Genomic DNA, 14,767 nt, shown 5'->3' on the forward strand with positions numbered 1-14,767 from the left:
GAGACACACCAAACATGTGGAAGAAGGTGCTCTGGTCAGATGAAACCAAAATCGAACTTTTTGGCAACAATGCCAAACGATATGTTTGGCGTAAAGGCAACACAGCTCATCACCCTGAACACACCATCCCCACTGTCAAACATGGTGGTGGCAGCATCATGGTTTGGGCCTGATTTTCTTCAGAAGGGACTGGGAAGATGGTTAAAATTGATGGGAAGATGAATGGAGCCAAATACAGGACCATTCTTGAAGAAAACCTGTTGGAGTCTGCAAAAGACCTGAGACTGGGACAGAGATTTGTCTTCCAACGAGACAATGATCCCAAACATAAAGCAAAATCTGCAATGGAATGGTTCACAAATAAACGTATCCAGGTGTTAGAATGGCCAAATCGAAGTCCAGACCTGAATTCAATCAAGAATCTGTGGAAAGAGCTGAAAACTGCTGTTCACAAACCATCTCCATCAAACCTCACTGAGCTCGAGCTGTTTGCCAGGGAAGAATGGGCAACAATTTCAGCCTCTCGATGTACAAAACTGATAGAGACATATAACATGCGACTCGCAGCTGTAATCGGAGCAAAAGGTGGCACAACAAGTATTAAGTTAAAGGGGCCGAATAATATTGCATGCCCCACTTTTCAGTTTTTGAATTTCCACAAAAATTTAAAATAACCAACAAATTTCGTTCAACTTCACAATTGTGTCCCACTTGCTGTAGATCATTCACCAAAAATTTACATTTGGTATCTTTATGTTTGAAGCATGAGATGTGGGAAGAGGTTGAAAAGTTCCAGGGGGCAGAATACTTTCGGAAGGCACTGTATATATGAGACACCACTAATAGGTCAAGTAACACATAGCGATGCTCTTGGTACAGCCACTGTTAAAAAAAAGATGGCTGCCTAAAAAGCTATAGGAAAAGCAAAGAAATATCAATAGGTCAAGTGTAAAAAGTGGCCATAGTTAAAAGGATCGCATGTATACAGCCACCCAGGGGAAAACATACCCGCCGTGCATTTCGCTAAGGCGCCTGGTCTGGGGTCATTAGTTTTTACTCAGCTTGTATTGAAACTTATTTTTTAAAATACTGGATCCATTACAAATGGAGGAAAACTTGCCACGTGAACGGAACCTGAGAAGTTTCTACGTATCCCCCTTAAGTAAATGGTAAAGGATTATTCCCATCTCCGCTTTTACTGGCTAAATGGGACTGGCCACAGGAGCGGGCTGAGGCAAAAGCAAAAAGCACTTCAGCCATTACTGTGACACCATGTCCATAATTCACGAGGCAATGGGATAACGAGTTTTCTACATCTGAAATATGTTATTTTTAGACCTGTTAGACTTCATATTCTTTGTCTTTTTATGGCCATGATATAAATATTCACCATGTTGCAGCCACTTTTCCCATGTGCAGAGCGCGGGGGGTACTTACATATGTGTGCCTCTTGATGAAGTCTGATGGGCTGCTGGTACAGACTTTGTCACCTTCCAATCCAATTACCCTTTTGCAGATGTTAATGCTTGGCTTGTTTGGACTCTTTGCAATTACAATGTCACCCCTGGAATCAGAAAACCATTTTAGAAGCTCAAGGAAAGCAAATGAAAAAGCATCACAACATTGTAAGCAAAACATAAAATATACATACAAAAAAGAAGGATCCAAAGGGGCAAACCTCAACAATAATATATGCACGAAGGGAAAAAACAAAAAGCATGGAAATATACTTTTAATAGGAGATCTGCACCTGGCATCCTGACTGAATGCCAAAGCTCGAGAAAGTCCTGCAATGCTCCAGTGAAGCAGCAAGCAAAGGAGACGGAGCCAAAGGTAGCTATGTCAGCTCATCTGGGACCGACTCCCCCATACTTCTAGCTGGGGACGGAAAGTGCCAGCTGCCTGTGACAGACGAAGATTAGGGAGGGGGAGAAAAGGAACTGCTTCACGGACTCATGGGGTACAAATGGTGCAGAGGGGGGTCTGGATCCCTTAGCAAGTGTACAGAAGCTAGGCAGTAATTAAAGACCATGTTGTAGAAGACTTTTGGTCTACTTTTGCCTTGTTTCCTACTACACTGCCTGACTGTGGGCTCCTCGTGATTCAGAAGCATTTTCTAGGAAAGGATTGTACATTGAGGGTTTTCATACGAGACCAAAAAATAGCACAACTTCAATCTCCTGAATATGTGAAACATTTTGCCATGTACATACAGTATTCCTACACCAGAGAGCCCTAATCTCTCTAGCCCACAGGTCATTTCAGGCTCGAAGATTGGTAATCACACCGCACAATTGTCCAGTGGTCCTGGTGACTACCTGTGACACAGGGGCATCACTGTGGTAGAAGGGTCATATCTGGAGCCACGAAGGCATGGCAATCTTCGAGATTACACGCTCCTCCTATGAGGCTCGTCAGGACACGTAATACCCACATCGAGAGGCAGCAATCCTCTGCAGAACTGATCTATTTGTCATGAGAGGTAGATCCTGAATGTGTAAGTGATCTTCAATCAGCTGGATAGTGCTTGTGCAAACAGGCAGCACTCCGATTTATAATAAAAATAAACCCCCCTCCTCTGATAATTAGCTTTATTTATTTTTGTTTACTGCTTAGGTTACTGACCACTGGTGTAACAGTGGTGGCCGAACAGGCACAGTGCTTTCAAGCGCTCCTGACAGAGCTCCTCTGAATCTGGCTAGGATCTTAGGAGTTCACTCTTAGCACACGATCCAGGCCAGCTGCCTCATAGTGCAGCATCATAGAGCGCAAGTTTGGGCTGTCAATTAAGAGCATCCCTCATTTGTGTGTGTCTATAAATGCTTGGAGAATTCCGACTGAATAAACATTGTCCACAAAGTGGTGATAAAGAAATAAAACCATGTGGAAATTGCACGGACAGCATGCATCAGGCACCAGCTGTATGATTTCAGCCATGTATGTGCATTGCTGTGGCATTTCAGAGAAGAACATACTTTAAAAGCTGTCGGGGATGGAGCTGTGCTGGACACAAGATCTCGCCCTGCGTGCTTGTATAGTGAAAGACCTGTCAGTCATTGGCAGTGGGTGGGGAGAAGCCACCAGGACCTGACTGTCTGACTAATCTCCCCTGCGGCTCAGTCCCCAGAGGCTTTTCTCTCTGAAATGCCGCAGCATACATGGCTGACATCATACAGCCAGTGTTTGATATGTTCTGCCCGTGCATTGTGCAGCATGAATCTGCTGTCCAATCCCCTTTACGGGTCATTACAGGCTACAGTGTAGTACATCTCCAACAACCGGCTAACTGTAAATAATGATGCAATATAGCAATCAGGCGAATCAGGACAGCAACAAGTCAGGATATAACAATCATCAGTCCTCCACATCTGGTGGTGGGATAACCAGATAGTAGGAGCCAGCCCTCCACAGCTATGGATCATAATGTGCAAAGTCATTGACATCTACAGGTGGTCACAATACAGAACTGCTGAGATAAAGCAAAAATAATATAAAGTGATAATATTTCACAATTTGGCAAGAGCCTACTTACTTGTGAATTGAATAAAGGTGTCGACTCAAGTTGTCGCAAACTAAAATGTCGTAATTCTGTATGGTGGGTTCCATTGACGGCCCAGAACACTGCAGGAGAGAGGTTACATGTGACTATCACACTAATTTAGTTGTCATGCACAAATCCGTGAAATAAAGATTATTTTTCCATATTAAATAACCAAGTGAGACTTACAACCACTATTTCTCCAAGATACTCGAATGTGCAGTGAGCTATGCAGCCGTACTGAATGGCGTACCCCAGGAATCCCAGGGTCTTCCCGATCACCTTCCTGATCATACTAGATCTTCTTAATTTCGTTATCTGCTGACCTGTAAGACAAGTACAATAAAATCATGTCTACTGGGATAAAAGAGGCTCAGACATTTGCTCCTGAATGTTTTATAAAGGTAGAAGCCTCAATTCAAGATTTCTCAGTTTAATATGAATATCTTTATTCAGGGGTAAATCTTTTAGGATAGATTCACTGACCGGGATTGCCCCATACTCCATAAGTCCTACTAGGGCATACAGACATCATATGCCTTCTGTTTACTCTACTAAAGGGAAGGAATCATAAAACAATCACCTACTGTTTAAAGGGAACTACCTCAAACCACACATAGGGCACGGGTGAGGCTGGTGCTGGGAAGGGAAACAACCTCGGGAGGCAGAAGATCGAGAAGTCCTTTGCTGCACCAAGAGCACTTAACCCCTTCCCCCCCCGAGGTGATTTGCACATTAATGACCAGGCCAAATTTTACAATTCTGACCACTGTCGTTTTGAGGTAATATCTCTGGAACACTTCAACAGATCCCACTGATTCCGAGACGGTTTTTTCATGACATATTGTACTTCATGATAGTTTTTCTTATTTCTTATATTTAGGGACTCTATAGCGATGGGGTCTGTTCCACAGGACTGGCGCATAGCAAATGTGGTACCAATATTCAAAAAGGGCTCTAAAAGTGAACCTGGAAATTATAGGCCAGTAATCTAACCTCTATTGTTGGTAAAATATTTGAAGGGTTTCTGAGGGATGTTATTCTGGATTATCTCAATGAGAATAAAGGTACTGTCACACTAAGCGATATTGCTAGCAATATCGCTATAACTTGTGACGTTATAGCTATATTGCTAGCGATATCGCTGTGTCTGATACTTACCTACAACCCGCTCCCCCGCTGGTTATCGCTGATCGCGCAAGAACAGGCTGGACTGTTTCTCGTCGTCAGCTTCCTGCGGCGCTTCCTGCTGTGACGAGCGACGCGTGGAGCCGGGCGGGAGGACGCAGGATCGCCTGGTGTGACAGGTAAATAGCGACCCCCGACCCCTGTGATGTCGCTAGTGAGATCTGCCTGTGTGGCAGCTCACTAGCGACCACTTAGCGATGTACCAGCGATCCTGACCGCGTCATATCGCTGGTCGGGATTGCTGGTACATCGCTAAGTGTGACAGTACCTTTACTGTTTAACGCCATATCAGCATGGGTTTATGAGGAATCGCTCCTGTCAAACCAATCTAATCAGCTTTTATGAAGAGGTAAGCTATAGACTGGACCAAGGTGAGTCATTGGATGTGGTATATCTTGATTTTTCCAAAGCGTTTGATACCGTGCCACACAAGAGGTTGGTACACAAAATGAGAATGCTGGGTCTGGGGGAAAATGTGTGTAAATGGGTAAGTATCTGGCTTAGTGATAGAAAGCAGAGGGTGGTTATAAATGGTATATTCTCTACCTGGCTCGCTGTGACCAGTGGGGTACCGCAGGGGTCAGTGATGGGACCCTTTCTCTTCAACATATTTATTAACGATCTGGTAGAAGGTTTGCACAGTAAAATATCGATATTTGCAGATGATACAAAACTATGTAAAGCAGTCAATACAAGAGAAGATAGTATTCTGCTACAGATGGATCTGGATAAGTTGGGAACTTGGGCCCAAATGTGGCAGATGCGGTTTAACAATGATAAATGTAAGGTTATACACACGGGAAAAAGGAATCAATATCACCATCACACACTGAACGGGAAACCACTGTGTAAATCTGACCTGGAGAAGGACTTGGGGATCCTAGTTAATGATAAACTTACCTGGAGCAGCCAGTGCCAGGTAGCGGCTGCCAAGGCAAACAGGATCATGGGGTGCATTAAAAGAGGTCTGGATACACATGATGAGAGCATTATACTGCCTCTGTACAAATCTCTGGTTAGACCGCACATGGAGTACTATGTACAGTTTTGGGCACCGGTGCTCAGGAAGGATATAATGAAACTAGAGCGGGTACAAAGGAGGGCAACAAAATTAATAAAGGGGATGGGGGAACTACAATACCTAGAGAGATTAGTAAAATTAGGATTATTTAGTCTAGAAAAAAGACGACTGAGGGGCGATCTAATAACCATGTAAAAGTAGTATATATGGGGACAACAATACAACTATCTCTCCGAGGATCTGTTTATACCAAGGAAGGCGACTGTCACAAGGGGGCATTCTGTGCGTATGGAGGAGAGGTTTTTCCACCAACATAGAAGAGGATTCTTTACTGTTAGGGCAGGGAGAATCTGGAATTCCTTGCCTGAGGAGATGATGGTGGCGAACTAAGTCGAGGGGTTCAAGAGTGGCCTGGATGTCTTCCTGGAGCATAATAATATTGTATCTTACAGTTATTAGGTTCTTTAGAAAGACGTAGACCTGGGGATTTATTCTGACGGAATAAAGGCTGAACTGGATGGACAAATGACGTATCGGACTTACTTACTATGTTACCTAAAAGTGACATCATTCTAAAAACTACACCTCTAAAGGTGCCCAAAACCACATTCAAAAAGTTTGTAAACCCTTCAGTGGCTCCACAGAAATTTTTAGAAGGAAGGAAAAACATGAACATTTAGGTAACTTTTTTCACAAAAATTTTACTTTAGACCCCAATTTTTTTCATTTAACAAGGGTAACAGAAAAAAATGGACCCCAAAATTTGTTGTGCAATTTCTCATGAGAATGCTGATACACCATATGTGGGGGAAAACTACTGTTTTGGCATATGGCAGGGCTCGGAAGGGAAGGAGCACCATTTGACTTTTAGCAAAATTTGCTGGAATAATTAGCGGAAGCCATGTCGTTTTCCGAGAGCCCCTGATGTACCTTAACAGTCAAAACCCTCCAAAAGTGACACCATTTTCGAAACTAGACTCCTCAGAGCACTTATCTAATTGCGGTGTGAGCACCTTGAACCCCCAAGTGCTTCACAGACGTTTATAACATTGAGCTGTGACAATAAAAAAAAAATCATTTTTCCCACAAAAATGTTTTTTTTTTAGCCCAAAATTTTGCATTTTTATAAGTGTAACAGTAGAAATTGCACCATACAATTTGTAGTGCAATTTCTCCTGAGTATGCCGATACCCCATATGTGGGGGAAAACTAGTTGGGCGCACGGCAGACAGGAAGGAGTGACGTTTTGGAACGCAGTATTTGATGTAACTGTGTGCAGGTGTCACATCGTGTTTGGAGAGCCCCTGATGTGCCTAAACTGTGGAAAATTACCACAAGTGACCCCATTTTGGAAACTAGACCCCTCACGGAATTTATCTAGATGTGTGGCGAGCACCTTAAACCCCCAAGTGCCTCATAGAATTTTACAACATTGCTCTGTGAAAATGAAAAAAATAAAAAATAAAATTAACACAAAACTGTTGTTTTAGCCCCATATTTTTTTTCATTTTCACTAAGCTAGCAGGAGAAAATGGACCCCAAAAATGTGTTGTACAATTTCTCCTGAGTATAAGGACACCCCATATGTGGTTGAAAACTACTTTTGAGGCACAGTGCAAAGTTCAGAAGGGAAAAAGCCATATTGGAGTTCAGATTTTGCTGGAATGGTTTGACGGTGCCATGTCACACTGGCAGAGCCCCTGAGGCGATAAAACAGAAAAAAAAATCCCATATATGACCTTATTTTATAAATGACACGCCTCAATAAATTCATCTAGGGGTGCAGTGATCATATAGACACCACCTGTGCCTCACAGATTTTTATACTATTGGGCGGTGAAAAAAAAAATTACATTTTTACCACTGAAATGTAGTTTTAGCCAAGTTTTTATTTTTCTAAAGGGCTAATAGGAAAAATTGGACCTTTGTTTGTTACAAAAATTTTCACCTGAGTGCGCCAATACCCTACATGTAAACGGGAAATAATTTCAGGCACAGTGCAAAACACAGAAGGGAAGGAGCGCTATATTCTTGTGCAGATTCTACATCTACAGGTGTAGTGATGATTTTGACTCCATGGGTGTTTTACAGAAACAAGAAGCAGTGGATGTTACTGAGTAAATTACAAACTGCCGTTGTAGTGACCAGTACATTGTAGAGCCCAGTACGTTGTGTTGCAAAGCTCATGCTTCTAAAGACATTCATCCATAAAAATAAGGCAGGCTGTCATTGCTACAGAAATGCCAAACATGTTGACACTAAATGTGATTACGGCACACTGTGCGGGCTCAGAAGGGAGGGGGCATATGGATGCGGGAGCACAGAATTCGCTGGATTTCTTTAGGTGTGAGTAGCCAGAGTGCTTTTTCAAAGCCTTTATGCTACCAGTAATGTGGAAGCCCCCTATATTTCCATTGACAGATGACATTTGAGAGGGGAGTTGCTATCTTTGTGGTTTGAGTTGAAGCTTCTATTGGGAACATTTTACATAACATTTGGGATCACATTCATCCGTCACTCTACGCTGAGCACTTACTGTCGGGTTTCCATCTAAATCTCTGACTGACATGATTCAGATGAAACCCACAATGGATCCATTCACTACAGTGAGGCAGCAGAGTTACTCTGGACTCCGTCTGGACTCTGTTTAGCCTTTTCATTCTTTTCAGAGATGCACAAAACTGTGGCGGACTGCACTTTTATGCACGCCTAAAAGGACGGACACTGCCGGATCATAGACCAGACGGCATCCACAGTACTTCCATCTGCATCATTATAGGGAATCTTCCGCTGGGGGTTCTGTCTGAATCACATATTTCAGAGATTTATATGAAACTCCGGTGTAAGCGCTCAGTGCTGAGTGCAGGATAAATGTGAGCCAAGCCTTACTGCTATCTTCGGGAGGCAAAATGAAAAAATCAACAGGTGACAAATTGTTTTTATTTATTTTCTACGCTGCTGCTGGTGTGGTTATAAGTGATTAGACGACTTTATTCTTCGGGTCGGTGCAATTACAGCGATACCAGATTTATATTTTTTTTAATATTTGGCTGCTGTCACACTAAAAGAAGCCTTTTATTGCCAAAACTACTTTTTGGATCGCCATATTTAGACAGGTATCATTTTTCCATATTTTGTCCACCAGAGTCATGTGACTGCTTGTTTTTTGTGGGAGGAGGTGATATTTCTAATGGTACCGTTTTCAGACACATAGCATTTTTTGATTGCTTTCTATTCCCATTTTTGAGACACACAGAACAAAAACCATCAAATCAGGAATTCTTGTTTATTTGTTTTTTTATGTCGTTCCGCGTGTGGTAAAATTGATAAGGCAGCTTTCAGTACGATTACAGCGATACCACATTTATATAGTTTTTTATGCTTTGGCGCTTTTACACAGTAAAAACTTTTCTAGAAAAAATAATTATTTTTGCATCATTTTTGCATAACTTTTTTTTTATTTTTCCACTGATGGAGCTGCATGACAGCTTGTTTTTCTGTGGTACAAAATGATGTTTTCAGATATACCATTTGTATTTACATTAGTCTTTTTGATCGCGGGTTATTCCACTTTTTATTTTGCAAAATGATGGAAAATAATGTTTTTTCCTTTTTTTTTATTTTTCTTACGGCGTTCACAGAAGGGGTTAACTAGTGGGACAGTTTTATAGGGCGGGTCGTTACAAATGAAGCAATACCAGACGCGCACTTTTTTTTTATACATAAAACTAAAGATTTATCAGTAAAATATATATTTATTTTATTATTTTCTGATTTTCTTTTAAATATATTTTTCCAATTTCTTTCAACTTTTTTATTTACTTTGTCCCACTATAGAATTTTCACTTTCAGTAGCCTCGATCGCTGTTATCATCCACTGCAATGCATGAGCCAAGCATTGCAATGGATTATGACTGTCAGTGTTGCACTGGCAAGCCTCTAAGACCCAGCTCTGCGCATGGTTTGAGGGGCTTTTCGTAGCCTGGTGACCCGCATGTTGTCATTACGACATCTGGTCACCATGGCAACAATCAGGACCTCACGATATCGTCGCAGGGTCTCAGATCCAAGGCAGGGGGTTTCCTTCCCTCTGCTCGCTCGCTATATGCTGCTACTGCTGCATTTATGGGGTTCAAGTGCTAGGAGCGGTGTGTGCACCGCTCCTGGGACTGAGAGCCAGGTATCAGCTGTCAGATTCAGCTGACACCCGGTAGAGATCGAGAACACAGCCTCTGTGCAAAATTGCCTGGACGGACTCAGTACGTCTAAGGTCGGTTAGTACCATCTGACCATGATGTACTGAGTACGCCCAAGATGGGAAAGGGGTTATTGCCTCATTTGAATGTGAATTAAAACACGGGTTTCTCACAAATATAACAATAGAGAGAAGATATTAAGTTGTTGACAGATTTACATTACGACTTGCAGACACATATATGCCGTTTGGACGGGTGGAGGGGAATGGTGGTCTTACTGACAGATTCCTTGTAATAAAGGCCTGTCACCAAGTCAAAAATGAACTGTTTTTATTGCTTACAGGGTAATAATACATAGGAACCTAAAGATAAGCCTCCACGAAATCCTGCCAGCAATGCCCCCTTGGTAACGACCATAAGAATTAGCACTGAATAAAAAATTAAATAAAAAAACCCCACAAATTTGAAGCTGTATGGCGGATTTAAAAACAAACAATAAAAAATACAGAATACTCATGTGAGAGGTGGGAATAAAATAAGAGGAAAAATTGGCCATTTTGGGCTTGGTGGCCCTCTTTAAATCAGGTTTTTGTAACTTTTTTCTCTAATTTTCTATATTACTATGTTCATGAAAACAATTACTGTAATATATATATATATATATATATATATATATATATATATATATATATATATACACACGGTACTTGTACACTGTCCATCCGACCTTACACTACACTCACACTTCATGGTCTTTAGTGAAGACTATTCAGCAGATTCATAATGATCCCTGGCTGGATTTCCATAAAAGACAACACCTTTGTGTACAGTAGAAAACACAGGATCCATTATTCATGAATGTGAGGTCACAGCTCACCTACTCCCCCTCCCTACACAATAACCATTGCTCAGGTTGAAAGCATGCGCACATAATGCTTCTATACAAACACACAGGGTCTGCGCCAGGATATTGCTTCGGGAAAAAAACAGGAAATATGAATCTAACATTAGGCCTAATGGTCTTTGTGAAAATTGCAAGTTTTTTTTTTTTTTTTTTATATAGGGATATGAAAAATATAAAAAACATTGCACCTAAAAACACGATTTAAACAATATGCCATTTTCTGACAACACATCCCTCCTAACATTCATAGATTTGTGGGGGTGTCTGGAAGTTTGTGAACATTTACAAGTTTGGTATGTTTCCTAGTAATACTGATTTCTGCACAATGTAGTAGGAATAGACCCTCCCTCACATAACTACAGACATTACATCAGCAGAGGTCACAAGAACATCTGTGTCTGCAGAGAACACTGCCATGTCTATGGTCCCCGAACAGCAAATCTAATGGCATTATTACCAAATAAATGAGAAATGGCTGCTCGATGCAGATCCCCCAGAAAATGGTAGAGTGGTCCCCAAATAGTCAAAATGTACAAATTGGAACCTGTCAGAGGTTACTCAACCAGAAGAGCAATACAAGTAGAGCGGGATAAGATTATACCGTAGTCATATATATTAATATATTATATTAATGAATGTGACCTTTGACTAAAACGGGAAGATGAAAAAAAATTACCGGTATGTATATATAAAAAATATCCAGCTAACTACACATAAATGTAACATACATACAGGTTTAGTTAATAACAGAGGTAGATATTGAAAGAACATTTAGAAGAACAAACAATATAAAACTATGTTAATATTTCACACAATACAAAAATGTAAATATACCAAAAATCATTCCAATAGTCTGGAAGAAAATGAAGAATCTACGATAAAATGCCTTTGTTGAACCAGAAGTGATGTAATAGGGAATAGTGACATGTGAAATGAATCTTTTCTCCGTGTTCCAGTACGCAGCAGAAGTGCGGCACGTTCCTGCGCTCCTTGCCTGTGGCCCAGCCGTATCCTCCTATGAATACATTCGCTGCCCTCTCCATCACAGGATTTTTTTTTTGTCTTATGTTTATAAAATTAATCACAGCCCGCGGGGTGGAAACCGCTTCAAGCCTCATGAATGACATCCAAGAGATGGGAACGGATTAGTTTGCAGTTACTGCCAGTTAAAGCGCCAGGTGGCTTTTTCCTGCGCTGAAGGTGTTACTGATAATCCCATTACACTGGTACTAAATCTTGCAGACATCAAAATTATCACCGACGTTCCTTTTCATCCCATCCTTTCCGAGTGACTGGAAGGAGCTTCACCTGAAAGAAGTCAAATCCACATGCAGCTGCTGTTTTCGCAGGCAGCTGATTCCCCGAGAATGCCAATCGCCTTCCAATCTCGCTGTGCTGGTGGGCTCGCTATTCCCTTCCCAATAATACATCTGTTAAGAAATCCTACAGCTACAAATCAAGTTTAATCCTACCAGGGACCTCATGTAGGTCTCCTCTTCCAAAAAGGCAGCAGGCTTTGACTGCCTATCTCTGACACTGTCAGGGGAATACCCTTCAAATCCCAGACCTACTTAGAAGAATAAGCCAAGGATCACAAAACATGACCTCTAAAACCTTGATAGAACTATATTCTGACCCGGAGGCATTCATTCTAGGTGGAGATTAGAACTTTGCATAATAAGATTACACAGCAAGTGAATGATATCAAGGGAATATCCATATGCAGTCTTTTGGGGGTTTTGTTTTCTCGCCTTCCCTTTTCGGAGGGCAGAGTGCTCGCACAATATGTGATGGAGACACAACGGAGCCTGCTGCATTCTGGCTGAAATTAAATAGATTCAACATAAATTAGTCCTTGGCTTTATAAAGCCTCGATTACGTCTCGCATTGACAGCCCCTCTGAGAGTTGGGCTTGTGTTTGCCCGCTATTTACTCTGAGCAGTTGTCAACATAAGACACAGAAAATGAAGTTGAGAAATATAGCGGATACAATACGGGAACACATTGGTCCTTGTAATCTGGGATTACAACTATTAACATAAGACAGAGGAAGTTAATGCAAGGGTTCAAGTTTGGGCTGACAATAAAGGGGGTGAAGCTCTAAGTCTGCATACAAATGGCAAAAATAAATGATACACACAGCAGAAATATATTTCCATCCCTTAGAATGAGCCTGGGATGAAGATGATTGATTGTCTATATGGAAATCCAACTTGTCAGGAGTGTGGCTGATCCAGAAGAAGAATGGTCTCCCGTGTGGCATCTAAGGCCAAGTGACAGCAAGTCTCTGGAAAGTCGCATGGAAAAACCACTTCTGCAACTACACGCGCAACCGCAAACACTTTTATGGCGCTGATTGTCGGGTGCATAAAAAGAGCCCAGATGCAGATCAGTGGCACGTGTGTCCTGCTCTAAAGCCTATGGCAAGTGTTGTGTGCGCCATGTGACCAGAAAGTCCAACACATCTGGAGACATTTGTGACCCTGTGTCGCACCAGCTCGCAACACGACTTCGCAAGAAATCATTACATCCAAAACTGGAAGGTGTCGCTGCGATTTCAGTGTCTCCATGCAGTCAGAACCTAAAGGTTACAAATATGGAGTCCGTTCTATGAAACAACAAAAAAGGGAAGGTTTATTTCATTGGCACTGACAAATTAAAAAGGTGTGTGACAAGTTTAGGAGTTATCCCCAGTAAATACTATAGGTGATTTCCTAATTGTTTAGCGCTTACCCCTATGAACCCGAGCAGACTGACAGAGATAACCAAGCACTGTATTCAGATGTCCCCTGCAATCGAATACAGAATGGATGGTGCAGAGGTTCACATGATTGCCCTTCTTTTCATTCACATGGGGTATATTGGAGCCCCATTGTTGGGATTTCTTGGAGTTGCAGGCATTGGGTCTTATGGACATGGTGATGATGACTTTTAAACTTTATACAAAATCCTTTAAATTCAAATAGTGTCTATTTAGTATTTAGGCGGAGTCCACACTTATATAATAAATTGTTGCAGCGCTAGATGCAATATACATAGACTGTCGCCAATGGAGCCAGGGGGCACAGGTGGATCCAATGTTTTTCTGGAAAATCTGATCTAATTTGTGATGTAGGATTGGATGCAAATGTAAAGAGCTTCACAGTCCTAAGTTTCCACATACAGTGGGTACAGAAAGTATTCAGACCCCTTTAAATTTTTCACTCTTTTTCACTGTAGCCATTTGGTAAATGTAAATTCAAAAAAGGTCTTTTTTTCTCATTACTGTACACTCTGCACCCCATCTTGACTGAAAAAGACCAGAAATGTAGAAATTTTTGCAAATTTAGAAAGAAAAACTGAAATATCACATGGTCATAAGTATTCAGACCCTTTCCTCAGACACTCATTTTTAAGTCACATGCTGTCTTATTTCCTTGTGATCCTCCTTGCAATGGTTCTACTCCTTCATTGGAGTCCAGCTGTGTTTAATTAAACTGATAGGACTTGATTTGTAAAGGCACCTGTCTATATAAGACCTCACAGCTCACAGTGCATGTCAGACCAAATGAGAATCATGAGGTCAAAGGAACTGGCCAAGGAGCTCAGACAGAATTGTGGCAAGGCACAGATCTGGCCAAGGTTACAAAAGAATTTCTTTCTGCAGTACTCAAGATTATTAAGAGCACAGTGGCCTCTATTATACTTAAATGAAAGAAGTTTGGGATCACCAGAAGTCTTCCTAGACCTGGCCGTCCAGCCAAACTGAGCAATCGTGGGAGAAGAGCCCCAAGATCAATGTTGCTGAGCTCCACAGAAGCAGTAGGGAGATGGGAGAAATTTCCACAAAGTCAACTATCACTGCAGCCCTCCACCAGATGGGCCTTTATGGTAGAGTGGCCCAATGGAAGCCACTCATCAGTGCAAGACATATGAAAGCC

At 41.7% G+C, this 14,767-nt stretch overlaps 1 protein-coding gene across 2 annotated transcripts in view; it reads right to left on the reverse strand.

Moving 5' to 3' along the window:
• IMMP1L (inner mitochondrial membrane peptidase subunit 1) overlaps window positions 1-14,767 on the reverse strand; it is a 110,436-nt gene that overhangs the window by 25,096 nt on the left and 70,573 nt on the right. For both annotated transcript variants that reach the window (XM_073576306.1, XM_073576304.1), the window contains 3 exons: window positions 3,728-3,864; window positions 3,533-3,621; window positions 1,438-1,564 (listed from right to left, as the gene is read on the reverse strand). In XM_073576306.1, coding sequence (XP_073432407.1) covers window positions 1,438-1,564; window positions 3,533-3,621; window positions 3,728-3,832 — 321 coding nt within the window. In that variant the 5' untranslated portion in view covers window positions 3,833-3,864. The remainder of the gene's footprint in view (window positions 1-1,437; window positions 1,565-3,532; window positions 3,622-3,727; window positions 3,865-14,767) is intronic.

The sequence above is a fragment of the Dendrobates tinctorius genome, unplaced genomic scaffold, assembly GCF_039654945.1.
Source record: "Dendrobates tinctorius isolate UK_male_01 unplaced genomic scaffold, ASM3965494v1 ptg000048l, whole genome shotgun sequence".
NCBI classification, from domain to species: Eukaryota; Metazoa; Chordata; class Amphibia; order Anura; family Dendrobatidae; genus Dendrobates; species Dendrobates tinctorius.